The sequence below is a fragment of the Chiloscyllium punctatum genome, chromosome 5, assembly GCF_047496795.1.
Source record: "Chiloscyllium punctatum isolate Juve2018m chromosome 5, sChiPun1.3, whole genome shotgun sequence".
In the NCBI taxonomy this organism is placed as follows: Eukaryota; Metazoa; Chordata; class Chondrichthyes; order Orectolobiformes; family Hemiscylliidae; genus Chiloscyllium; species Chiloscyllium punctatum.
In genome coordinates, this window is record NC_092743.1 from 46244512 (window position 1) to 46270236 (window position 25725).

General features: G+C 42.4%; 2 protein-coding genes across 3 annotated transcripts in view; both read left to right on the forward strand.

Moving 5' to 3' along the window:
- The window catches only part of rad54b (RAD54 homolog B), a 209963-nt gene that overhangs the window by 32832 nt on the left and 151406 nt on the right, over positions 1 to 25725 (forward strand). The window lies entirely within an intron of this gene.
- LOC140477048 (fibrinogen silencer-binding protein) lies at positions 1161 to 25138 on the forward strand. The gene is made up of 2 exons (XM_072570221.1): positions 1161 to 2022; positions 24532 to 25138. Exons 1-2 carry the CDS (start codon positions 1622 to 1624, stop codon positions 25091 to 25093), a joined length of 963 nt encoding a protein of 320 aa, XP_072426322.1. The 5' UTR covers positions 1161 to 1621; the 3' UTR covers positions 25094 to 25138.

The window sequence follows — 25725 nt, forward strand, 5'->3', positions numbered from 1 at the left end:
GAAAAGGAGATAAGGCATGCACTGACTAAGCAAGGAGGCTTACTAGTAACACTAAGTGTCTTTCCATTAAAACATTATCTTAAACTGAGTACGAATGCACCCCAAACGTTTGAACTTTTGAAAATCTTGACAGTAGTAGAACTTTTGATTTCACTGCATAATGTTGGCATGTGAATTTTCTTCGCAGCTATCGTTCAGCAATTTCCCCGTATATTAGAGAAGTGTAAATCATTCATAACTTTTTGTAATATCTCATGGAATTCAGGTTTTATTGTGAACAGCAGACTGAATATTTATGTTAACACTTTGAGTGATATCTCTCTTTTAAATGATATAATTGTGTATACATTATACTGTTGTACTTCTAAATTCATTAAAATTCAAAGTTACAGTCTTCCTCCAAAAATATTCTTATTCATGTGTTTATTGCTTTATTGTATTATACTTGAACATTTCTCCTCACTGAGTGCAATGGTCTATAATTATTACCAGGATGCAATTGTCACGAATTGTATCCATTGAGATGTCAGCAGATGGCAATATGGTGACATCTCCAACTTTGTCGGTATTCTGACAGATACTCTATATAGACTGGGTTTAGAAATTAATCTTTCAGAATCTACCCCTGAGTTTTGATTAAATTTAAAATAGTAATGTGTGCTTTTAAGCAATTGCCAGTCTTAAAGATTCATAAATTATGCTAGGGTATTTGAATTCAAATCATTTTGATAGAACAGTCTGACTTTTTATAAACTGTTGTGTGGCTTTCATGGTTTCAGCTTTCGGCCTGCTTTTGTTGCCAAAAGATCTGTCTTTCAGCTTATGTTACAATTTGTTTTCAACTCTATTTTCAAAAAAATGACAACATGACTTCAACTTAATGACTTCATTTAATCAAAAAAACACACTGATTTGGTGGCAGTTGTAATGCTACAGTTTATTTAAACTTATCGAATGGAATACAATCGAGCATGATAGAGGAAGTGAAATTCCTCGATTGACATCAGCGCTAGCATGGGGAATGCAAACAACACTAAAAGCTCCACAGCAGGATTACTGGGGCCCTGTCAGGGATCACTACAGAACTGCAGAATACTCATGCATTCAGTTGTTTAACAATAACAATAATATCTTTGTTCATAGTTTGATGTAATTTTTTATATTTCAAACATGAAGTCGAGACTAAGTTTAGCTTCATCCTTAAAGACTTAGTTTTAAGCAGCTACACTGACTAGCATAAAGATTCGGCTAATTTTGGTTATGTAGATTTACATAGAATACAGCAAAATGTAGCTTTTGAACACCTGCACCTTTGCACAATGATTCTTTTGCAAATGCTTTCAAAACCAAAGAAACAGATCAGATAACAAAACAGCCCTGCACTTGATTGGTCTGTGCATCAGGGGCTTGCACAGTCTCACTTTAGTCTAGAGCTTTAAGTAGGTCAGGCCTAGCTTAGCCAGCCTGCAGATGATCAGCTGCAGATGATCTCTGAATGAAGCCAAGCTGAAAGGAATTTCAGTGAACCCCTTCTGATAGGCGTAGGCCTAAATAGGCTGGCCTAGTTAAGCTTCAGCTTATTGATTGAGTGAATGCTTTGCAGTCAGTGGAAGTTTGTGTGATGTGCTCTACAGAAAATATGCTAGGGAAGAAATCGAACCGATCCTCAAATTTTACCATATATGAAAAGATTGATCTGTTAAAACTTGTACGGCCGCACGTCAAAGTTTTGGAGGTTCATAAAAATAATCAAGCTATAATTGTTGAAAAAAATCGTTGCTGGGAAACTATAGCACAGCAATACAATGCTGTTGGAGTGGATCGTCCTCCTCGTAGCGCACAGGCTTTGCGAACACTCTATAAACGCATTAAAGAAAGTGCTAAACAAGAGATAGCCAGGAGAGAACAATTGCATCCAGACTATAAAGGAAACGTCTCTGAGCCAACAAGAAGAATTCTAGAAATGAATCCTCACATTTTCCAACCGCTTCTGAAGGTGGTAGACCCCGATCACTTACAAAGGTAAGGATGTCTTATTTTACTGTCTATAAAATATGCTGTTCACTTGAGGCGTGTATATAGAACTCGTATTGCCATGATCACTTCATCCATGTCTCTGGAATTGGAAAGGTGGCTGACGTATTGAGATGACCAACATAAGACAATCATTTCTATTCTAATTTTGGAACTCGACTTTAATTAGTTTGGTGCCACTGTTTAAGAAGGGTGGTAAGGACAATCCAGGGAACTATAGACCAGTGAGCCTGACGTCGGTGGTGGGCAAGTTGTTGGAGGGAATCCTGAGGGACAGGATGTACATGTATTTGGAAAGGCAAGACCGATTAGGGATTGTCAACATGGCTTTGTTGCGTGGGAAATCATGTTTCACAAACTTGATTGAGTTTTTGGAAGAAGAAGCAAAGAGGATTGATCAGGGCAGAGTGGTAGATGTGATCTATATGGGATTCAGTAAGGCGTTTGACAAGGTTCCCCATGGGAGACTGATTAGCAAGGTTTGATCTCATGGAATACAGGGAGAACTAGCCATTTGGATACAGAACTGGCTCAAAAGGTAGAAGACAGAGGGTGGTGGTGGAGGGTTGTTTTTCAGACTGGAGGCCTGTGACCAGTGGAGTCCCACAAGAATCGGTGCTGGGTACTCTACTTTTTGTCATTTACATAAATGATTTGGCTGCGAGCATAGGAGGTACAGTTAGTAAGTTTGCAGATGACACCAAAATTGGAGGTGTAGTGTACAGCGAAGCTTACCTCAGATTACAACAGGATCTTGATCAGATGGGCCAATGGGCTGAGAAGTGGCAGACGGAGTTTAATTCAGAGGTGCTGCATTTTGGGAAAGCAAATCTTTAGCAGGACTTATACACTTAAAGGTAAGGTCCCAGGGAGTGTTGTTGAACAAAGAGACCTTGGAGTGCAGGTTCATAGCTCTTTGAAAATGGAGTCGCAGGTTGATAGGATATTGAGGAAGGCATTTGGTATGCTTTCTTTTATTGGTCAGAGTATTGAGTACAGGAGTTGGGAGGTCATGTTGCGGCTGTACAGGACATTGGTTAAGCCACTGTTGGAATATTGCGTGCAATTCTGGTCTCCTTCCTATCGGAAAGATGTTGTGAAACTTGAAAGGGTTCAGAAACGATTTACAAAGATGTTGCCAGGTTTGGAGGATTTGAGCTATAGGGAGAGGCTGAACAGGCTGGGGCTACTTTCCCTAGAGCGTCAGAGGCTGAGGGGTGACGTTATAGAGGTTTACAAAAGTATGATGGGCATTGATAGGGTAAATAGACAAAGTCTTTTCCCTGGGGTCGGGGAGTCCAGAACTAGAGGGTATAGGTTTAGGGTGAGAGGGGAAAGATATGAAAGAGACCTAAGTCATAGAGCCATAGAGATGTAAAGCATGGAAACAGACCCTTTGGTCCAACCCCTCCATTTCACACAGAGGGTGGTACGTGTATGGAACGAGCTGCTAGAGGATGTAGTGGAGGCTGGTACAATTGCAACATTTAAAAGGCATTTTGATGGGTATATGAATAGGAAGAGTTTGGAGGGATATGGACTGGGTGCTGGCAGGTGGGACTAGATCGGGTTGGGATATCTGGTCGGTGTGGACGAGTTGGACCGAAGGGTCTGTTTCCATGCTGTATGTCTCTGTGACTCTATGACACTAGTTGAATGCTTGTTCCTTAATTGGGTCTGGCAACTGCAAGTGTTTGGCGACACTGAACTTTGGGTAGCTTAGCTGAGAAGTCAATCAATTGCTAATGTTTAACTTATTTTGTGTGTATTGGATAAAATAAAATAGCCACTAACAGATCTTTACACAAGTGTGATAAGAATGTAGAATGCACTGCCACATGGATATTTGAGGCACGTAGCTTCAATTTAAGGTTTCATAAATGTATCTCTAGGAGATTTGGGTAGTAGGGCGTGATGAGTGAAATGGAGAGGAGTGAAGACTGTGGACTACAAACAATGGTACAATGACCTGTTGAATGCATTGATCTTTCCAATGTTTTAAATGGAGGAAAATGTGCCGACATAGACGACAAGTGGTTGACAGAGGTGTTGGTGGATAATAGCTGGTAGCTATCAACACATCTCTATGACCTTATGACATGTGGAACTTACAGTTATCTTCCAACGTCATGGCATTGAGATGTATTTGCCACATGTATACGAAAAAAAGGAAGTAAAAGGGAAATTCTTCAGTGGAGGGAAAAGGAAGACATTTCTGGAGCTGACTATTGGCAGTGGTAGTTCACTCAGCTGGACAATGGAGGAGAGGTATTGAAGGACAGTTTCATGATCCAACCATGTCAAAGGCTGAAAAGACTTCAAGAAGTAAAGGGAGAAGTGTGTGCTGCTATTTTGATCTCACACTATTTGGGCCATGTTAGGGTTTTGAACTAATGGAGCGATTGAAAATGGAATTACTGGAAAAATAGGTACAGATTTTGGAGGTCACAATATATATTCTAGGACTTTGGAAGTGCATTAATCATTTGCACGATAGAGAAAGTCAAGGGCAGAGTGTTTAGGGAAGAGATAGTGATATCAGACTTAAAGGGAGAGAGGACACTGGCATGGTGTTCAGGAGGAGAAGTTGGATAGTCAGTGTACTGTGGTTGTAATAGGTCAAACCAATAGGCAAATATTTTGGAAAGACTGAGAGTGCATGTTGGGTAACAAAAGAGAAGCTGGAGAACAATATAGATTTTGGAGCGAGGCAAGGTGGAAGTTTTGGATTAAGCATATGTTGGCAAGGAAAGGAAAACTGAAGGGAAAACAGAAAATATTTTTAAAAATACTCAGTATGTCAGGCTGCATCTGTGGAAAGATAAGATTATTTTTCAGTTTGATGACTATTCATGAGAAGTGGAATGCTAGGTTTTGTCAGAGATCAACAGATTAGCACAGATTCATAGAATCCCTCAAGTGTGGAAGTAGGCTATTTGGCCGATTGAATCCACACCACCTCTATTATCAGCATCCCACCCAGGCTCCCTGTATTTCCCACGGCTAACCCACACATCCATGGACACTATGGGCAGTTTACCACGACCATTCCACCTAACCTGCACATCTTTGGACTGTGGAAGGAAACCAGTCCACCTTGAGGAAACCCATGCAGGCATTGGGAGAATGTGTGTGGATTTTGCACAATCACCCGAGGTTGGAATCAAACCTGGATACCTGGCACTGTGAGTCAGTAGTGCTAACCACTGAGCAACAGTGTTGACCCCACATTCTTGGATTAAGAATCCATGAACTCTCCATGTTGGAGGTGAGGATGGATGAGGCAATGGACAGGTGTTTAAAGCGTAGGTACACAGCAAAAGAAGTTGATGTTTTATTTGCATTCTGGACTCACCAATTCTGCTGAAGAACACAGTCTAATGTTCATGAAATGGAAACCCAGATCTCGATAAATTCTGTATGGTCACAATCTTGAATTTGAGGAACAGATTTTTCAAACATGAATTGAAAAGTAGAACATTGTTTTTATTTCAGGCTTTCAGCTTTCACAAAACATTCTGGGAAAAATGTTAGACAGGATCTGTGTAGATAGAGAAATAGAATTAACATTCTGTTTTTATTTGTGTTTTTCACCTTTCATTTTTTGGATTTGTTCATAGCTGACAAAGCTAGCGTTTATTGCATATCCTTAATTTTCCTTGATAAAATCGTGATGATCCACTTGCTTGCTGCAGATCATGTGATGTAGGGGACACACGGCACTGTTGAGGAAAGCCAGTATCTTAATCCAGAACACACAGTACTATTAGGGAGAGCCAGTATTTTTATCAAACAATAATGAAAGAACCATGATATGGATACAAGCCTGGATGGTGTGTGGCTTGGAGGACAACTTGCAGGTCAAGATGTCCCAGGTCTCTGCTACTCTTGTTCTTCAATGTAGAATAGATTGTGTGTTTGGAAAATTTCCAAAGAATGTTTAATGAGCTGTGCAGCGCATATCCTGTGTAGTCCACTCTGCTGCCACTTGTGCATCAATGGTTGGAGTGAATTTGGAAGGTGGTGGATGAGGTTCTAATCAAGTGGATACTTTTTCCTGGATGATATTGAGCTTCTAGATTGTTGATGGAGCTGCGCTTATCCACACAAGTAGAGAATATTCCTTCAACCTTGACTTGTGCCTTGTAGATGCTGACCAACGTTTGGGAAATCAGCATGTGAGTTACCCACTAAAGAATTCCCTTGCTATCTGACATGTTCTGATGGCTGTGGTATTTTTGTGGCTAGCCCTGTTAGATTTTTGATCAATGGCAAACTTCAGCTTAGTTTATGGATGGGAAAATGTAATCCAATGATTTAGCACTAAAGGAAGGTATTTGATTCTTTGTGCCTATGCTGGTTCTTTGGAGTTATTATAATAATCCCACTCCCATGCTCTTTCACCAGAGCCTTGTAATTTCTATCAATTCCAGTGTTTACAAAGTTTTACATGGATATCTAGTGCAGAAATACACCATTTGGCTAACCAACCCATGCCAGTGTTTATGCTGTACTTGAGCCTTCTTCCTTCTTTTCTCATTTAAATCTATCATTGTAACAGTCTATTCCCAGCTCCATTTTATGCTGCTGCACCTTCAGAGTCATAGAGATGTACAGTATGGAAACAGACCGTTCGGTCCAACCCGTCCATGCCAACCAGATATCCCAACCCAATCTAGTCCCACCTGCCAGCACCCGGCTCGTATCCCTCCAAACCCTTCCTATTCATATACCCATCCAAATGCGTCTTAAATGTTGCAATTGTATCAGCCTCCACCACTTCCTCTGGCAGCTCATTCCATACACGTACCACTCTCTGCATGGAAACGTTGCCCCTTGGGTCCCTTTTATATCTTTCCCCTCTCACCCGAAACCTATACCCTCTAGTTCTGGACTCCCCGACCTCAGGGAAAAGACTTTGTCTATTTATCCTATCCATGCCCCTCATAATTTTGTAAACCTCTATAAGGTCACCCCTCACCGCCTCCGACGCTGTAGGGAAAACAGCCCCAGCCTGTTCAGCCTCTTTCCATAGCTCAAATCTTCCAATCCTGGCAAGATCCTTGTAAATCTTCTCTGAACCCTTTCAAGTTTCACAACATCTTTCCCATAGGAAGGAGACCAGAATTGCACTCAATATTCCAACAGTGGCCTAACCAATGTCCTGCACAGTCGCAACATGACCTCCCAACTCCTGTAGTCAGTACTCTGACCAATAAAAGAAAGCATACCAAATGCCACCTTCACTATCCTATCTACCTGCGACTCCACTTTCAAGGAACTATGAACTTGCACTCCAAGGTCTCTTTGTTCAGCAACACTCCCTAGGACCTTACCATTAAGTGTACAAGTCCGGCTAAGATTTGCTTTCCCAAAATGCAGCACCTCACATTTATCTGAATTAAACTCCATCTGCCACCTCTCGACCCATTGGCCCATCTGGTCAAGATCCTGTTGTAATCTGAGGTAACCCTCTTCGCTGTCCACTACACCTCCAATTTTGGTGTCATCTGCGAACTTACTAACTATACCTCCTATGCTCACATCCAAATCTTTTGTATAAATGACAAAAAGTAGAGGAACCAGCACCAATCCTTATGGCACTCCACTGGTCACAGGCCTCCAGTCTGAAAAACAACCCTCCACCACCACCCTCTGTCTTCTACCTTTTGAGCCAGTTCTGTATCCAAATGGCTAGTTCTCCCTGTATTCCATGAGATCAAACCTTGCTAATCAGTCTCCCACGGGGAACCTTGTCAAACGCCTTACTGAATCCCATATAGATCACATCTACCACTCTGCCCTGATCAATCCTCTTTGTTTCTTCTTCCAAAAACTCAATCAAGTTTGTGAAACATGATTTCCCACGCAACAAAGCCACGTTGACTATCCCTAATCGGTCCTTGCCTTTCCAAATACATGTACATCCTGTCCCTCAGGATTCCCTCCAACAACTTGCCCACCACCGACGTCAGGCTCACTGGTCTATAGTTCCCTGGATTGTCCTTACCATCTTTCTTAAACAGTGGCACCACGTGAGCCAACCTCCAGTCTTGCGGCACCTCACCTGTGATTATCGATGATACAAATATCTCAGCAAGAGACCCAGCAATCACTTCCCTAGCTTCCCACAGAGTTCTAGGGTACACCTGATCAGCCTGGGGACTTATCCACCTTTATGCATTTCAAGACATCCAGAACTTCCTCCTCTGTAATATGGACACTTTGCAAGTTGTCACCATCTATTTCGCTACTTTCTATATCTTCCATCTCCTTTTCCACACTAAATACTGATGCAAAATACTCGTTTAGTATCTCCCCCATTTTCTGTGGCTCCACACATAGGCTGCCTGGCTGATCTTTGAGGGGCCCTATTCTCTCCCTAGTTACCCTTTTGTCCTTAATATATTTGTAAAAGCCCTTTGAATTCTCCTTAATTCGATTTGCCAAAGCTATCTCATGTACCCTTTTTGCCCTCCTGATTTCCCTCTGAAGTATACTCCTACTTCCTTTATACTCTTCTAAGGATCTCACAACCTATCCTGTCTATACTTTATATATGCTTCCTTCTTTTTCTTAACCAAACCCTCAATTTCTTTAGTCATCCAGCATTCCCTATACCTACTAGCCTTTCCTTTAGCCCTAACAGGAATATACTTTCCCTGGATTTTTGTTATCTCATTTCTGAAGGCTTCTCATTTTCCAGCTGTCCCTTTACCTGCGAACATCCGCCCCCAATCAGCTTTTGAAAGTTTTTGCCGAATACCGTTAAAATTGGCCTTGCTCCAATTTAGAACTTCAACATTTAGATCTGGTCTATTCTTTTATCCTATTTTACCCTATCCTTCTCTCCTATTTTAAATCTAATGGAATTATGGTCGCTGGCCCCAAAGTGCTCCCCCACTGACACCTCAGTCACCTGCCTTGCCTCTAGTAGGTATATCCACATTCAGAATGAGAAAATTGTCTTGTATACACTTAACAAATTCCTCTCCATCTAAACCCTTCACTCAGTGGCAGTCCTGGTCTATGTTTGGAAAGTTAAAATTCCCTACCATAACCACCCTATTATTCATACAGATAGCTGAGATCTTCTTACAAATTTGTTTGTCAATTTCCCTCTGACTATTAGGGGGTCTATAATACAATCCCAATGAGGTGATCATCCCTTTCTTATTTCTCAGTTCCACCCAAATAACTTCCCTGGATGTATTTCCAGGAATATCCTCCCTCAGCACAGCTATAATGCTGTCCCTTATCAAAAACGCCACTCCCCCTCCTGTCTCGCCTTCCTTTCTATCCTTCCTGTACATTTATATCCTGGAACATTAAACTGCCGGTTCTGCCCATCCCTGATCCATGTTTCTGTAAGTGATATGACATTGCAGTCCCATGTTCCTAACCATGCCCTGAGTTCATCTGCCTTCCCTGTTAGGCCCCTTACATTGAAATAAATGCTGTTTTGCAGTTTAATGTATTCGTCGTACCTTGTCCATGCCTGCCCTGACTGTGTTTATAGAGTCATAGAGATGTACAGCATGGAAACAGACCCTTCGGTCCTACCCGTCCATGCCGACCAGATATCCCAACCCAATCTGGTCCCACCTGCCAGCACCCGGCTCATATCCTTCCAAACTCTTCCTATTCATATACCCATCCAAATGCCTCTTAAATGTTGCAATTGTACCAGCCTCCACCACGTCCTCTGGCAGCTCATTCCATACACGTACCACCCTGTGCGTGGAAAAAGTTGCCCCTTAGGTCTCTTTTATATCTTTCCCCTTTCACCCTAAACCTATACTCACTAGTTCTGGACTCGCGATGCCAGGGAAAAGACTCTGTCTATTTATCCTATCCTTGCCCTTCATAATTTTGTAAACCTCTATAAGGTCACCCTCCGCCTCCGACGCTCGAGGGAAAACAGCCCCAGCATGTTCAGCCTCTCCCTGTAGCTCTGATCCTCCAACCCTGGCAACATCCTTTAAATCTTTTCTGAACCCTTTCAAGTTTCACAACATCTTTCCGATAGGAAGGAGACCAGAATTGCACTCAATATTCCAACAGTGACCTAACCAATGTCCTGTACAGCCGCAACATGACCTCCCAACTTCTGTACTCAATACTCTGACCAATAAAGGAAAGCATTCCAAACGCCTTCTTCACTATCCTATCTACCTGCGACTCCACTTTCAAGGAGCTATGAACCTGCACTCCAAGGTCTCTTTGTTCAGCAACACTCCCTGGGACCTTACCATTAAGTGTATAAGTCCTGCTAAGATTTGCTTTCCCAAAATGCAGCACCTCGCGTTTATCTGAATTAAACTCCATCTGCCACTTCTCAGCCCATTGGCCCATCTGGTCCAGATCCTGTTGTAATCTGAGGTAACCCTCTTTGCTGTCCACGACACCTTCAATTTTGGTGTCATCTGCAAACTTACTAACTGTACCTCTTATGCTCGTATACAAATCATTTATGTAAATAACAAAAAGTAGAGGACCCAGCATTGATTCTTGTGGCACTCCACTGGTCACAGGCCTCCAGTCTGAAAAACAACCCTCCACCACCACCCTCTGTCTCCTACCTTTGAGCCAGTTCTGTATCCAAATGGCTAGTTCTCCCTGTATTCCATGAGATCTAACCTTGCTAATCAGTCTCCCATGGGGAACCTTGTCGAACGCCTTACTGAAGTCCATATAGATCACATCGACAGCTCTGTCCTCATCAATCTCCTTTGTTACTTCTTCAAGTTTGACTTGCTTCTGTTCTCAACTGTACCAGTCTCAGATTGATCGCTTTCCTCACTATCTCCCTGGATCCTCCCCCCCCCCATTTACTAGCTTAAATCCTCTCGAGCAGTTCTAGCAAACTTCCCAGCCTGTATATTAGTCCCCTTCCAATTTAGGTGTAAACTGTCCTTCATGTACAGGTCACTTCTACCCCAAAAGATATTCCAATAGTCCAAAATTGTGAATCCGTCTCCCATACACCAGCTCCTTGGCCATACATTAATCTGCTGTATCCTCCTCTTCCTGCCCTCACTAGCTCATAGCACTGGGAGTAATCCAGATATTACTACTCTTGAGGACCTCCTTTTTAAACACTGCCTTACTCTCTGTAATCTCCCTTCAGAATCTCAACCTTTTCCCTTCCTATGTCATTGGTTCCAATGTGGACAATGACCTCCTGCTGGCCCCTCTCCCCCGTAAGAACATTCTGCACCCTGTCTGAGGCACCATTGATCTTGGCACTAGGAAAGCAACATACCATTCTGATTTTTTGCTGCTGGTCACAGAAACGTCTGTCTGTACCTCTGACTAGAGAATCCCCTAACACAATTGATCTCTTGGAACCTGACGTACCCTTCATTGCGTTAGAGCCAGTCTCAATACCAGAAAATTGGCTGTCGTGCTACGTTCCCCTGAGAATTCAACAACCCCTACCTTTTCCAAAACAGCATACTTGTTTGAAATGGGTATAGCCACAGAAGGCTCCTGCACTAGTTGCCTACCCATCTTACATTTCCTGGATTTACCCCATCTATGTGACTGTATCTGAGACTTTTCCCCTCTTCCTATAACTGCCATCCATCACATACTGTTGCAAATTCCTCCTTGCTTGTCACTGTCTCTCTAATCGATCCATTCGATCTGATAAGATTCATAACCAACAGCGTTTATTGCAGATATAATCCCAGTAACCCTTAAACTCTCTTTAAACTCCCAATTCTGACAAGAAGCACATATTGCTGTACTAAAGGCCATTTTTGCTCCTTCTCAATCTACAGACCCAGAAAATGTCACCGTCTTATTCCTCTACAAAACACTGCCCCAGGTTAAATTAATAGTTATGGCTTATATTTTAAGTTTAATCAAGAGACATATCGCAAAAAAACATATAATCAAGAAAGAACCCACTCTACTACTACTAAAATGAATTGAAACTATTCACTGTAACGTCTTGTGGCAGCAAGTTTTACACTTTCTTCTGTGTAAAGATGTTTCCTTTGAATTATGTGTTATATTTCTTGATTATCTTTACTTGCTTCCCGACAAGAGGAAATAATCTTTCTGTAGCCCTTTTCTCAAAACCTTTCATTAATTTTAGAGCCACTTAGCAGGTAGCCAATCCACTTTATGTTTGAAGGGAAAGAGAGACTTAGTCTGTCAATCCTTTTCAGATGGTAAAAACAATGACTGCAGATGCTGGAAACCAGATTCTGGATTAGTGGTGCTGGAAGAGCACAGCAGTTCAGGCAGCATCCAAGGAGATTTCGAAGCTCCTTGGTTGCTGCCTGAACTGCTGTGTTCTTCCAGCACCACTAATCCAGAATCCTTTTCTGATATTTATACCTATTCATTTCTGCTATCAACCATTGTAAACTGTTTCTGTGTCCTTGTTTTCGTGCATTTTTGTAATGTGGTGACCAGACTATACGGAGTATTCTCATTGTGGTCTAACCAAAATTTGCAGGTTCAGTGTAACTTCCCTACTTTTCAATTTGATTGCATTAGACAAACGGTTTTTTGTGTCCCTGCGAACCGAGGGTGCAACTCTAAGTGGTGTATTTATACTCTGATCCATTTATTCTGTACAGCACCATGACTTGCACATTCCGAATCGTCAATGACCTTTTTTATTCTTCCTACCAAAGTGTTCTACCACGCATTTACTTGTGTTGCACTTGGCTTGCTAATTATTTTCACATTCTTCAAGTTTGTTTATGTCCTCTTCTAATTTTTACAGTCTTCCTCACTATGGACAATTTCCCATTTTCTCCTCCCTCAATCATTTTGGTGTCAACTGTGAATTTAGAAATTGCTTTTGATTCCAAAGTCAAAATAATGAAATTGATCCTTTTTAAGAGGTGTACAGAATAATACCAGTATAGTAATGGTAGACATATTTAAACAAATATTTTGCTTTGTTACTTACCAAGGACACAGGCATGATATGGGATGATGAGATGAGCAGTGAGATAATTGCAATTAAAGTTTTAAAAAAGGGATTGTCAAATTAAATAAACTCTCAAAGAATAAAGCCCCTGCTCTGGATAGAGATTATATCAATGTGTTTTGAAGGTATTTAGGAAAGAGATAAAACGTCACTACAATTTTCTTTAATTCATTTGAAAATTTGTGAACAGAAATGGTTCCAGCACTGATCCTTCTGCCACTCTGAATAACTTCCTCCTCCCCCTACAAGCCCTTGTGTGAATTTCTTTGGTCACACATGCATTCTGAAAGAGCTGACAGTCTCCTCATGTCCTTATTGTGGTCTTAACTATACAAATTGGCTTCTGCTTTTGTTAGACTGGACAGTCCATCTGTTTCTCAGTTCTCCCATTGGAATATTTTGGAGCAGTAGGAATGTATTAAAGAATTGTTGCAGTGAAGCTGCTCCCTAATTTTCTACCCTGCCTCACCCTCTCCAACATGCTTCCCTTGCCTGCCACTGAGGTTCTCTGAGCTCACTGAGTCTGCAAAGGGATCTGTAAATGGCCAAGAATATGAGATGGGGGTACAATGTAGAGAAATGTAAACTTATTCACTTCGGTAGGAAGAACAGAAAGAAGTAGTTGGATTTTCATCTTTTCAAGCGGAGCAAGCGTATTTGAGTGAGGGGCCCTCACCAGTGGGAAAACCAGCTGATTCAAGTACCAGTCAGATACATAAGTGACAACCTAATGGGGTTCTAGGCCAGTTACGTCGTGGTACATCCTGTCCCACTGATATGACCAGCAGTGAGCCGCGGAATGCCTGGGCTACTGACTGCATTGCAGTACTAAGGTCTGGGACCAGCAAAAGGTGAGTAATTTTTTTGGAAGGATTGTTGGAAGTAAGGGCAGATGGTTGATTTTCAGCCTCCCTGTCCATACACTGTACCTAGATTGGGGCAGTTCAAATTTTCTATCACCCCGTTTTCCCAGTCAGGAATGCTGCCATTTCTTTTTCCTGCTGAGAACAAAGTAAGTTACACACATGGTATGTCGAGGTCTCTAAGTGGTTGATAATTGATTATGGTTCAGACAGGTTGACCAGGGCGTTAATTGACGGCTGCTTTGGAAGGTTCACCATCGGCATTCCTGAGGTGGTAGGAAGGAGACAGGTATCTTGAGTAGGTAAAAACAATGACTGCAGTATCTTGAGTGTCAACCTGCCAGATTTTTTATTGCCCTATTTTGTCCTCCCAAAGAATGCTGGCTATTTGAGAATTGAAGAGAGAGAGAGAGAAAGAAAGAAACTGACACCACAGTATACCTGCACAGTTACTGCCTTTGCTGTTTGAATTTATCGCCGGACATCGGAGTGTGTCTGGGAAAATTAACAAACAGTGAAATTAACAACTGATCTTGGAGGAACTGTTTGGGCGAAGTTCACAGCACAGAATCAGATAATTGTATTGTTTTTAAGTGTGGGCTACAGAAAGTCTGCAGTAGTGAGTAGTTGGGTTTTTTCTTGATCATGTTTTTTGAGATATGTCTCTTGACTAAACTTAAAATATAAGCCATAACTATTAATTTAACCTGGGGCAGTGTTTTGTAGAGCAATAAGATTGTGTTATTTTCTGGGTCTGTTGATTGTGAAGGAGCAAAAATGGCCTTCAGTAGAGTGATATGTGCTTCTTGTCAGATGTGGGAGTTGAAAGAGAGTTTAAGAGTTACTGTGGATTATATCTGCAATAAATGCTATTGGTTGTGAATCCGATCAGATCGAATGAATTGGTTGGACCGACAATTAGAAGCAATGAGGAATTTGCAACAGCAAACAGTCTGTGATGGATGGCAGTTATAGGAAGTAGGGGGGGGGGGGGTGCTGGTGGGGAAGTCTCAGATACAGTGATGGGGTAAATCCAGGAAAGGTAAGAGAGCTAGGCAGCTAGTGCTTCTGTGGCTATACACATTTCAAACAACTATGCTGTTTTGGTAAATGTAGGGGATGATGGATTCTCAGGGGAACGTAGCACGAAGAGCCGAGTTTTTGGTATTGAGACTGGCTCAAGTGCAACGAGGGGTACATCAGGTTTCAAGAGATTAGAGTGGTGCTGAAAAAGTAGTTCAGGCAGCATCTGAGGAGCAGGAAAATCGATGTTTCGGGCAAAAGCCCTTCATCAGGAATAGAGGCAGAGTGCCTGCAGGGTGGAGAGATAAGTCTCCCACTGCAACTCCCAGGTCATTTCCTCTGCCCTGAAGCTCTTCTGACCTATCACCTTCATCCCCACCCCCATTCACCCATTGTACTCTTTGCTACCTTCCCCTACCCTCCTCTCTGACCTATCACCTCCAACCCCACCCCCATTCACCTATTGTACTCTTTGCTACTTTCTCCCCACACCCACCCTTCTCTCATTTATCTCTCCACTCTGCAGGCACTCTGCCTCTATTCCTGATGAAGGGCTTTTGCCCGAAACGTCAATTTTCCTGCTCCTCAGACGCTGCCTGAACTGCTGTGCTTTTCCAGCACCACTCTGATCTAGAATCTAGTTTACAGCAACTGCAGCCCTTGCTTTTACCTAGGTTTAAAGAGATCAATTTTGTTAGGGGATTCTCTAGTCCGAGGTACAGACAAACGTTTGTGGTCAGCAGTGAAAAATCAGAATGGTGTATTGCTTCCCTGGTGCCAGGATCAAGGATGTCTCAGACAGGGTTCAGAATGTTCTCACAGGAGAGAGGGGCCAGCAGGAGATCATTGTCCATATTGGAACCAACGACATAGGAAGGGAAAAGGTTGAGATTCTGAAGGGAGATTATAGAGAGTTAGGCAGGAGTTTAAAAAGAGGGTCCTTGAGAATAGTAATATCTGGTGAGGGCAGGAATAGGAGGATATAGCAGATGAATGCATGGCCGAGGAGCTGGTGTGTGGGAGAAGGATTCACGTATTTGTATCCTTGGAATCACATTTGGAGTAGAAACTACCTGGACAAGAAGGATGGATTGCACCTGAATTGGAAGGGGACTAATATACTGGCAGGGAGATTTGCTCGAGCTGCTCGGAAAGATTTAAACTAGTAAGGTGGTGGGGGGGTGGGACCCAGGGAGATAGTGAGTAAAGAGATCAATCTGAGACTGGTACAATTGAGAATAGAAGCAAGTCATACAGTCAGGGCAGGCAGGGACAAGGTATGACTAATAAATTAAACTGCATTTATTTCAATGCAAGGTGTCTAACAGGAAAGGCAGATGAACTCAGGGCATGGCTAGGAACATGGGACTAGGGTACCATAGCAATTACAGAAACATGGCTCAGGGATGGGCAGGACTGGCAGCTTAATGTTCCAGGATACAAATGCTACAGGAAGGATAGAAAGGGAGGCAAGAGAGGACGGGGAGCGGCGTTTTTGATAAGGGATAGCATTACATCTGTGCTGAGGGAGGATATTCCCGGAAATACATCCAGGGAAGTTATTTGGGTGGAACTGAGAAATAAGAAAGGGATGATCACCTTATTGGGATTGTATTATAGACCCTCTAATAGTCAGAGGGAAATTGAGAAACAAACTTGTAAGGAGATCTCAACTATCTGTAAGAATAATAGGGTGGTTATGGTAGGAGATGTTAAGTTTCCAAACATGGACTGCGACTGCCATAGTGTTAAGGGTTTAGATGGAAAGGAATTTGTTAAGTGTGTACAAGACAATTTTCTGATTCTGAATGTCCCTACTAGAAGCAGGGCAGGTGATTTGAGGTGTCAGTGGGGGAGCACTATGGGGCCAGCGACCATAATTCCATTAGATTTAAAATAGTGATGGAAAAGAATAGACCAGATCTAAATATTGAAGTTCTAAATTGGGGAAAGGCCAATTTTGACGGTATTAGGCAAGAACTTTCAAAAGCTGATTGGGGGCAGATGTTCACAGGTAAAGGGACGGCTGGAAAGTGGGAAGCCTTCAGAAATGAGATAACGAGAATCCAGAGAAAGTATATTCCTGTCAAGGTGAAAGGAAAGGCTGGTAGGTATAGGGAATGCTGGATGACTAAAGAGATTGAGGGTTTGGTTAAGAAAAAGAAGGAAGCATATGGAAGGTATAGACAGGATCGATTGAGTGAATCCTTAGAAGAGTATAAAGGCAGTAGGAGTATACTTCAGAGGGAAATCAGGAGGGCAAAAAGGGACATGAGATAGCTTTGGCAAATCGAATTAAGGAGAATCCAAAGGGTTTTAACAAACACATTAAGGAGACAAGGGTAACTAGGGAGAGAATAGGGCTCCTCAAAGATCAGCAAGGCGGTCTTTGTGTGGAGCCGCAGAAAATGGGGGAGATACTAAACGAGTATTTTGCATCAGTATTTACTGTGGAAAAGGTTATGGAAGATATAGAATGTAGGGAAATCAGTCTAATGAACCTTCACTGGACTCCTTCAACAGCAAGAATGTCCTTCCTTCAAGAAGACCAAAGCTGCACACAGTACTCAAGGTGTGGCCTCATCAAGGCCCTGTATAACTGCAGTCGAAGACTATCGTCCTGGAAAACCCCAGCTGGTCAGGCAGCATCCGAGGAGCTGGAGAGTCAACGTTTTGAGCATAAGCTCTTCATCAGGAAACATTGACTCTCCTCCTCTTTGGATGCTGCCTGACACGTGGTGTTTTTCCAATTATATAACTGCAGTTTTACAGGGCCTTGGTGAAGCCACACCTTGAGTAATGTGGGCAGTTTGGTCGTCTTGAAGGAAGGACATTTTTACTATCGAGGAAGGCCGGTGAACGTTCATTAGACTGATTCCTGGGACGGCAGGACAGACCTGATGAATGGCTTTTGCCCAAAACTTCGATTTTCCTACTCCTCGGATGCTGCCTGACCTGCTGTGCTTTTCCAGCACCACACTCTTTGACTCTGATCATCAGCATCTGCAGTCTTCATTTCCTCCCATACAATTGCGTCAAGACATCATTGCTCTGATGCTCAAATCCTCTTGTACGAAGGGCAGCATGCCATTAACTTTCCTCACTACCTACTGCACCTGCATACCAACCTTGACCAACTGTTCCATCATCACTTTTTTTCTGAACTGCTACCATTGACATAATAACCTGCCTTCCTGCTTTTGTGACCAAAGTGGATAACCTCACATTTATTCACATTTTATTTCATTTGCCAAGTACTTGCTCACCCAGCCAGTCTGTCCAAGCCACCTTGTGGCTTCTTAGCATCCTCCTCACAGCACACACTGCCACCCAGCTTAATGTCATCTGCAAATTTGGAGATATGGCATTCAATACCTTCATCCAAACCGTTAATGTATATTTTGAACAGTTGAGGTCCCAGCACTGAACCCTGCAGCACCCTATTCATCACTGCATGCAATTCTGACAAGAACCCATTTATTCTAACTCTCTGCTTCCTGTCTGCCAACCAGTTCTTTATCCACGTCGTATGTTGCCTCTGCTACCATGAGTTTTAATTTTTCTTACTAATTTCTTGTGTGGAACCTTGTCCAAAGCTTTTTGAAAGTACAGATACACAGCATTTGTTGATTCACCATTGTCTACTCTACTGGTCACATTCTCAAAAAAATTCCAGAAGATTTGTGAAGCATGATTTCCCTTTAGTGAATCCATGCTGACTAGGACCGATTCTGTTCCCGCTTTCCAAATGCTCAGTTATTATATCCTTAATGATTGAGTCCAGCATCTTCCCCACCATTGATGTCAGGGTAACCTGTCCTATAATTCCCCATTTACTTTCTCCCTCCTTTTTTTTTTAAGAGTGGAGTTAAATTAGCTACCCACCAGGCCATTGGAACTCTTCCAAAGTCTGCAGAATACTGGAAAACGATCAGAATTTGCTATTTCTAGGGCCACTTCCTTAAGTACTCTGGGATGCAGAGCATCAGAGCCTAGGAATTTATCGGGTTTAATCCCATCAATTTCCTCAATACCATTTTCTGACTAATAAGGATTTCCTTCAATTCCTCCTTCATGCTTGACTCTCTGTCCCCGGCGTTTCCTGAAGATTATTTACTTTGTTCTAAGACAGATTCAAAGTACTTGTTCAATTGTTGTGCCATCTCTTTGTTGTCCGTCATGAATTCACCTGATTCTAAATGCAAGGTATCTACATTTGCTTTCACCATCTTTTTTCTCTTCACAAATCTATAGAAGCTTTTTCAGTCAGTTTTTATGTTTTCTGCAAGCTTACTTTCATATTCAATGTTCCCTTTGTCTTCCTTTGCTGAATTTTAAATCTCAGTCCTCCTGTTTGCTGCTTTTTCTGGCCAATTTATATGCCTCCACGTTTGGCTTTCATACTGTTGCTGATTTACCTTGTTAACCATGTTTGAGCCACCTTCCCTGTTTTATTCTTACACCAGACAGGGATATACACTTGTGTTCTTTAAATGTTGCCATTGCCTATCTACCTATCCTTGGCCAGTTTATCCTAGCCAATGCATGCCTCGTACAATCGAAATTAGCTTTTTTTTTAAGTTTAGGACCCTAGCTTTGGATTTATTTGTGTCACTGTCCATCTCAATGAAGAATTCTATCATATTATAGTCACTCTTCCCCAAAGGATCTTGCACTGTAATGTTGCTAATTAATTTTCTCTTGTTACACAAAACCATTGAGGAAATTATCCCTCACACATTCCAGGAAATCTTCCTCCATCGCATTGCTACTAGTTTGGTTAAACCAATCAATATGTAGATTGAAGTCACCCATTATGGTAGATGTACCGCTACTGCAGGCACCTCAAATTTCGTGTTTGATCCAGTCCCCAATATCATGACTTCTGTTTGGTGGTCTGTACACAATTCCAATTAACATCTTTTTCTCTTCGGTGTTCTACAGCTCCACCCATACTGATTCCACATCATCCATGCTAATGTCCTCCCTTACTAGTGTGTTAATCTCTCCTTAAACAGCAACATTACCCCACCTCCCTTTCCTTTCTGTCTCTCTTTCCTGAAAATTGAATAACCCTGGACATTGAATATCTATCCTTGGTCACCTGTAGCCAGGTCTCTGTGATCCCAATTACATTATATACATTAATAACTGTGCAGTGAATTCATCCATCTTATTACACATGCTCCTTGCATTGAGGCACCAAGCCTTCAGGCTCATATTTTTGATATGTTTTGTCCATTTAGAATCATTATGAAATGTGCCCTTTTTGTTTTTTGTCTTTGGTTTCTGTGCCTTCCACATTCACTTTTCCCCTTACTGTCATTTGTTTCTGTCCCCACTTAACTTCCCTCTGACTTCCTGCATTAGTTCCCATTCCCCTGCCATATTAGTTTAAACCCTTCCCAACGGCACTAGCAAACACTCTCCCTAGAACATGCATTCCGGTCCTGCCAAGGGGCAAACTGTCCAGTTTGTACTTTTCCTACCTCTCCCAAAACCAATTCCAATGTCCCAGGAATTTGAATTGCTCCCTCTTGCACCATCCTTCAAGCCGTGTATTCATTTTCGGTATCCTGCCATTCCTACTCTGGCTGGCACGTGACGGAGGTAGCAGTCTCAAGACTACTCCCTCTGAGGTCCTACTTTTTAGTTTAACTCTTAACTCCCTAAATTCAGCTTGTAGGATCTCATCCGTTTCTTTATACCTATATCGTTGGTGCCTACATGCCCCACAACACCCGGCTATTCCCCATCCCATGTCCAAAATGTCCTGCAGTCGCTCCAAGACATCCTTGACTCTTGCACCAGGGAGGACTCACGTCTGTGTTTGCACAAGTACCTGTCTATTGCCCTTATGATTGAATCCTCTCTCACTATAGGTCTGCCACTCTTTTTCCTGCCCTCCTATGCAGCAGAGCTGGCCATTATGCCATGAATCTGGCTGCTGCTACCTTCCCCTGGTGAGCCATCTCCCCTAACAGTATCCAAAATGATACTGGTTTTGGAGGGAGATGACCACATGGGACCCCTGCACTGCCCTTCTATTCTTCCTCTGTCTGTTGGTCACCCATTTTCTTCTCAATAATATTTATCTGTGGCGTGACCAACATGCTATCAATAATTCCCTCAGCTTTGTGGATGCTCCAAAGTGAATCCAGCCACAGCTCCAGAGCTGTCAAGTAGTCAGACAGGAACTGCAGTTGGACACATTGCCTGCATGTGAAGGAGTCAGAGACATCGGAATGGTCCCTGAATTCCCACTTGTCAGAGGAGGAACATTACATGCATCTGGAAACTCCTGCTATGACTCAACCCTTATGTTAATGACAATAGCAAAGCAAAGAGAAAATAAAGAAAGAAGAAAAACTACTCAGCATTCACTCACCTGCTGCCTATGACTTCTTGGTTAAAACTTACTTCTACTTCTCCTTTACCCTGTGTCTTCAGCAGGTGCAGTAGTTTGCTCCTCTTTCGACTGTCTTGCCTCACCAAAACCTGGTATTCACTTAAGCCTGCACTTAAACCTCCGGCAGTACTTCAATCACTAAGCTGCCTGTCTCAAAATGACTCCTCCGCTATAATTTGCTTCCATTTGTTTGCTCCTGGGCAGTGACTATGATGACTCCTCCCAGAATCCTTCTCAGCAGCACCCTCTGTTGGATGCCCTTGCATGGTTTGCTGACACCAGCTCTTCGGTGTTCCCCTCCTTGGTCGCAGTGACTGAGATGACCTCTCCCAGGTGAATAGCCAAGGTCTTTTTCCTAGGCTGGGGAAGTCCAAAGTTAGAGGGCGTAGGTTTAAGATGAATGGGAAAGAGTTTAAAAAGATCTGACAGGGGCAACTTTATCATGCTGAGGGTGGTGGATGTATGGAATGCGCTGCCAGAGGAGGTGGTGGAGGCTGGTACAATGATAACATTTAAAGGCACCTGGATGATTATAAGGGTTTAGAGGGATATGGGCCAAATACTGGCAAATGGGACTAGGTCAGATTGGGATATCTGGTTGATGCGGGCGAGTCAGACTGAAGGGCCTGTTTCTGTGCTCTGTAACTACGAAACTATGACCTTTGAGGTAGAATGTTCAAAAGACTCATCACCTTCTGAGAGCCAGACTTCTATTCATCGTTGTGTTGACTGGATAATCCTTTACTTTTTAAAAGTTACATATTTTCCCACAACAGAAAACATCTTTTCAACATCCATACAGTTAAGTTACCTCAGGATCTTAAAGGTGTTTCATTTAAGTCGTCTCTTACTCTTCTTTGGTGGATACAAGCATACTCTGCTCAAACTTTTGTCATAAGACAAATCCCCATTCCAGTTATAAGTTTAGTTAAACTTCCATTTTCATCCTTCCTTCAATAAGGAGGCCAGTACTGTACATCGTACTCCAGATATGATCTCACCAGTGCACTGTCTCACTGAAACATAACCAAGCTGTTTTGTTTTCAAATTCCCTCTCTGTAAATTATAACATTATTAACTTTGCTAATTACTTTTGATCTACGTACTAGCCTTTTGCAATTCATGCACTAAGATCCTTCTGCATCTTGAAGCTTTGCAGTCTCTCACCATTTAGATAATGGAATGAGGCTTATGGCCCAAGGGGGCTGGGAGATAAATGGTGGGGGTGGGGGATAGTTGGGTGGGGGGGGGGGGGGGGGGGGGGGGAGAGAGGTGAGGTAGCTGGAAATGCAATAGGTAGATGAAGGTGAGAGTGAAGGTGATAGGTCGGTGAGAGAGTGGAGCGGTTGGTGGGAAGGAAGATAAGACGGGTAGGACAACTCGAAGGTAGTGCCGAGTTGGAAGGTTGGATCTGGGATAAGGTGAGTGGGAGGGGAAGTGAGGAAACTGGTGAAATCCACATTGGAGGGTCCCAAGGCGGAAGGTGAGGTGTTCTTCCTCCAGGTGTCGGATGATTAGGGTTTGATGGTGCCGGAGGCCCAGGACTTGTATGTCTTTGGCGGAGTGGGAGGGGGAGTTAAAGTGTACAGCCACAGGGTCGTAAGTTTGTTTAGTGCATGTATCCCAGAGATCTTCTCTGAAATGTTCCGCAAATTGGCATTCTGTCTCCCCAATGTAGAAGAGACCAAATCGGGAGCAGCGGGCACAGTAGATGACGTGTGGAAGTACAGATAAATCTCTGTTGGGGGCCTTGGATGGAGGTAAGGGGAAAGGTGTGGGCGCTGGCTTTGCACTTCCTGTGGTGGCAGAGGAAGGTGCTGAGAATGTAACGTGGGTTGGTGCAGGACGTGGATCTAACAAGGGAGTTGCGGAGGGAATGGTCTCTCTGCAGTGCAGATAGGGATGGCGAGGGAAATATATCCCTGGTGGTGGGGTCTGTTTGTAGGTGGTGCAAATGGCAGAGAATGATGCGGAGGTTGGTAGGGTGGAAGGAGAGGAACAAGGGGGTGGTTCTGTCCTTGTTGTGATTGGAGGTGTGGAGTTCAAGGGTGGAGGTGTGGGAGGTGGAAGAGATGTGCTGGGGGAACCTCGTTGACCACGTGGGAGGGGAAATTGTGGTCTTTGAAGAAGGAAGCCATCTGGGATGTTCTTTGGTGGAATTGGTCCTCCTGAGAGCAGATGCGGTGGAGGCGGAGGAATTGGGAATAATTGAAAGCGTTTTTATAGGGGCGTAGGGTGGGAAGAGGTATAATCCAGGGCTGAGAGTGTCGTGGGTTTGTAGTAAATGTCCGTGTTGAGTTGGTCGCCGTAAATGAGGATGGAGAGGTCCAGGAAGGCGAGGGTGGTATCCGAAATGGTCCAGGTGAACTTGAAGTCAGGGGTAGAAGGTGTTAGTGAAGTTGATGAACTGTTCAACCTCCCAGTCATGTAATCAAGAAACAGTTCAGAAATATTCTTGGAATCCAAATCTTTTGAGTACAAGCCACAAAACTTCCAAATGTTAAATGTTTTCATCATGTTGATGAATGCAGTGAAGTATTTTTGTTGGTGAGCTCCATATTTTCCTTGGATTTGTCAGTGAACAGAGATCGTATCAGTGATTCTACGGCAAGGTCACTCTAAAGCTGTACTGTCTCTATCACTGGGAATATTTTCTTTGTCATTGGTAGGAGGAAAAAACTTTACTAGTTTCCATAGCATGATTTACTTCCTTATTCAATGTAGTTAAAGTTTGTTGTATTGCTGAAGTTGCTGGAGTGGATGGAATCCTGGTGTGAATGAAAGCCCACTAGTTTAGAAGAGTTGCAGCCCCAATGGTATTCCTGCTTTGTTATTTTCCATCTGTACCACTTCATATTATGGAAGGAAATGGAAAAAAAAACAATATTTAACTATTAAATTTAGAGTACTGACCAAGTCTAAAACAAACGTGTGGATGGGAGAAATTATGTGATTTAAGTTGCAAGTAAATTGTGGTGGATGTAAAATTGGTGGTTATGCGTGGTAGCAGCAAACTACACAATTTGATTTTTCAAGAAGAATAGTGGGAAAGAGGCTGACTCGGATGGCAAGGCCAAACAAATATTTTATAGAACCTGTTGTAGGTATTCATTGAACAATTTGTATGTCTTTTATTATGTTTAGTTCACTTGACATTCAGCTTCATTGTTTTATTTTATTTAAATATTTTTCATTGCTTTGAATTTATTGTGTTAATTTTATCTTTCTATATATATAATTTTCTTCAGGCCTTGTGGAAGTTCTGCTTCTGAACAAGATTCCTGTGTGGAACAACCTACGAGCTTGTATCCACAACCTGGAACCTCAAGCTGCACGTCTCAACCCTGTCCTGATTGGGTAACACCAGAGTCAGAACCTGAAGATGAAGAGAAACCGCCCCCATTATTAACTGTACTCTCGCAGCCAAATGTAGTGGAGCACCAGAAGAAAACAGAGACTCAGCAGACTACAAATGGCTCTGCCTCACCGTTTTCTTCTTGTGGGGCACAAATATCCTTAACACCATCTCCCAGACTTGCGAGAAGGGAAGATGATGTGCTCAGTATCCACCAGTGCCATAGAGGTGCCCTACACTATTTGTCCAGTCATGATAATGAGCAAGTACAGTTAATGTCAGCAGAGGAACATGAGATAATTATGGAGAATCAAAGAAAGTTTGGACTGTATCTTGATGAGAAAAGAGAGAGTCTTAAAAGAAGGCAAGTGCTGGAGGAAGACCTATTAAGGGCAAAAATCAGAGTGGAAGAATTAAAGGCAGCAAGACTGCAACAAGGCTTGCCAGCTCTGTAAGAAGTATTTGTAAATTATTTTCTTTATTAAAATCAAGTAAAAACATTATACTGCTGATGCCTGAGATTTTTATTAATACCACAGTATACCACTGACTTCTTAAGTTGTTATTACAGTGCAGTAATTACACTATATTAAAAACATTGCATAATATTTTGGCTAAATTTAATAATTGTTCAACAATGGTTTCTACTTAGCAATGAAAATACTTTGAACTTACAAATGAGATGAACAGTTTCTATGTTTTGTTGTATCCCAGTCAAATCTCAAACCTTTACACCCTTATCAAAATGAGGGGTTGTTTACAAAATGAGCAGAGCTCCACTTGGCTGATTTGGTTGGCATAGCACAATTCACATTGCAAATGATGTGGTGCATTATGGGACCAGACTTAACCAGGCCCTTCAAGGAAGGGTTACTATAATATGTATGCAGTAGTAACTTGTGGAAACTTAAGAATGCAATGCTTTGGAATCCTTCTTTTTAATTTAGAATTTATTTATTTGAACAGTTAAGTGAGAATAGCTTCAACTTGTTCATGGTACTTGCACAAATCAAAAGTTCCAAATAGAAAAAAATAATCCATGGTGTGAAATAAATCGTTAAAGGTTTTTATCATATTGACATTTAGC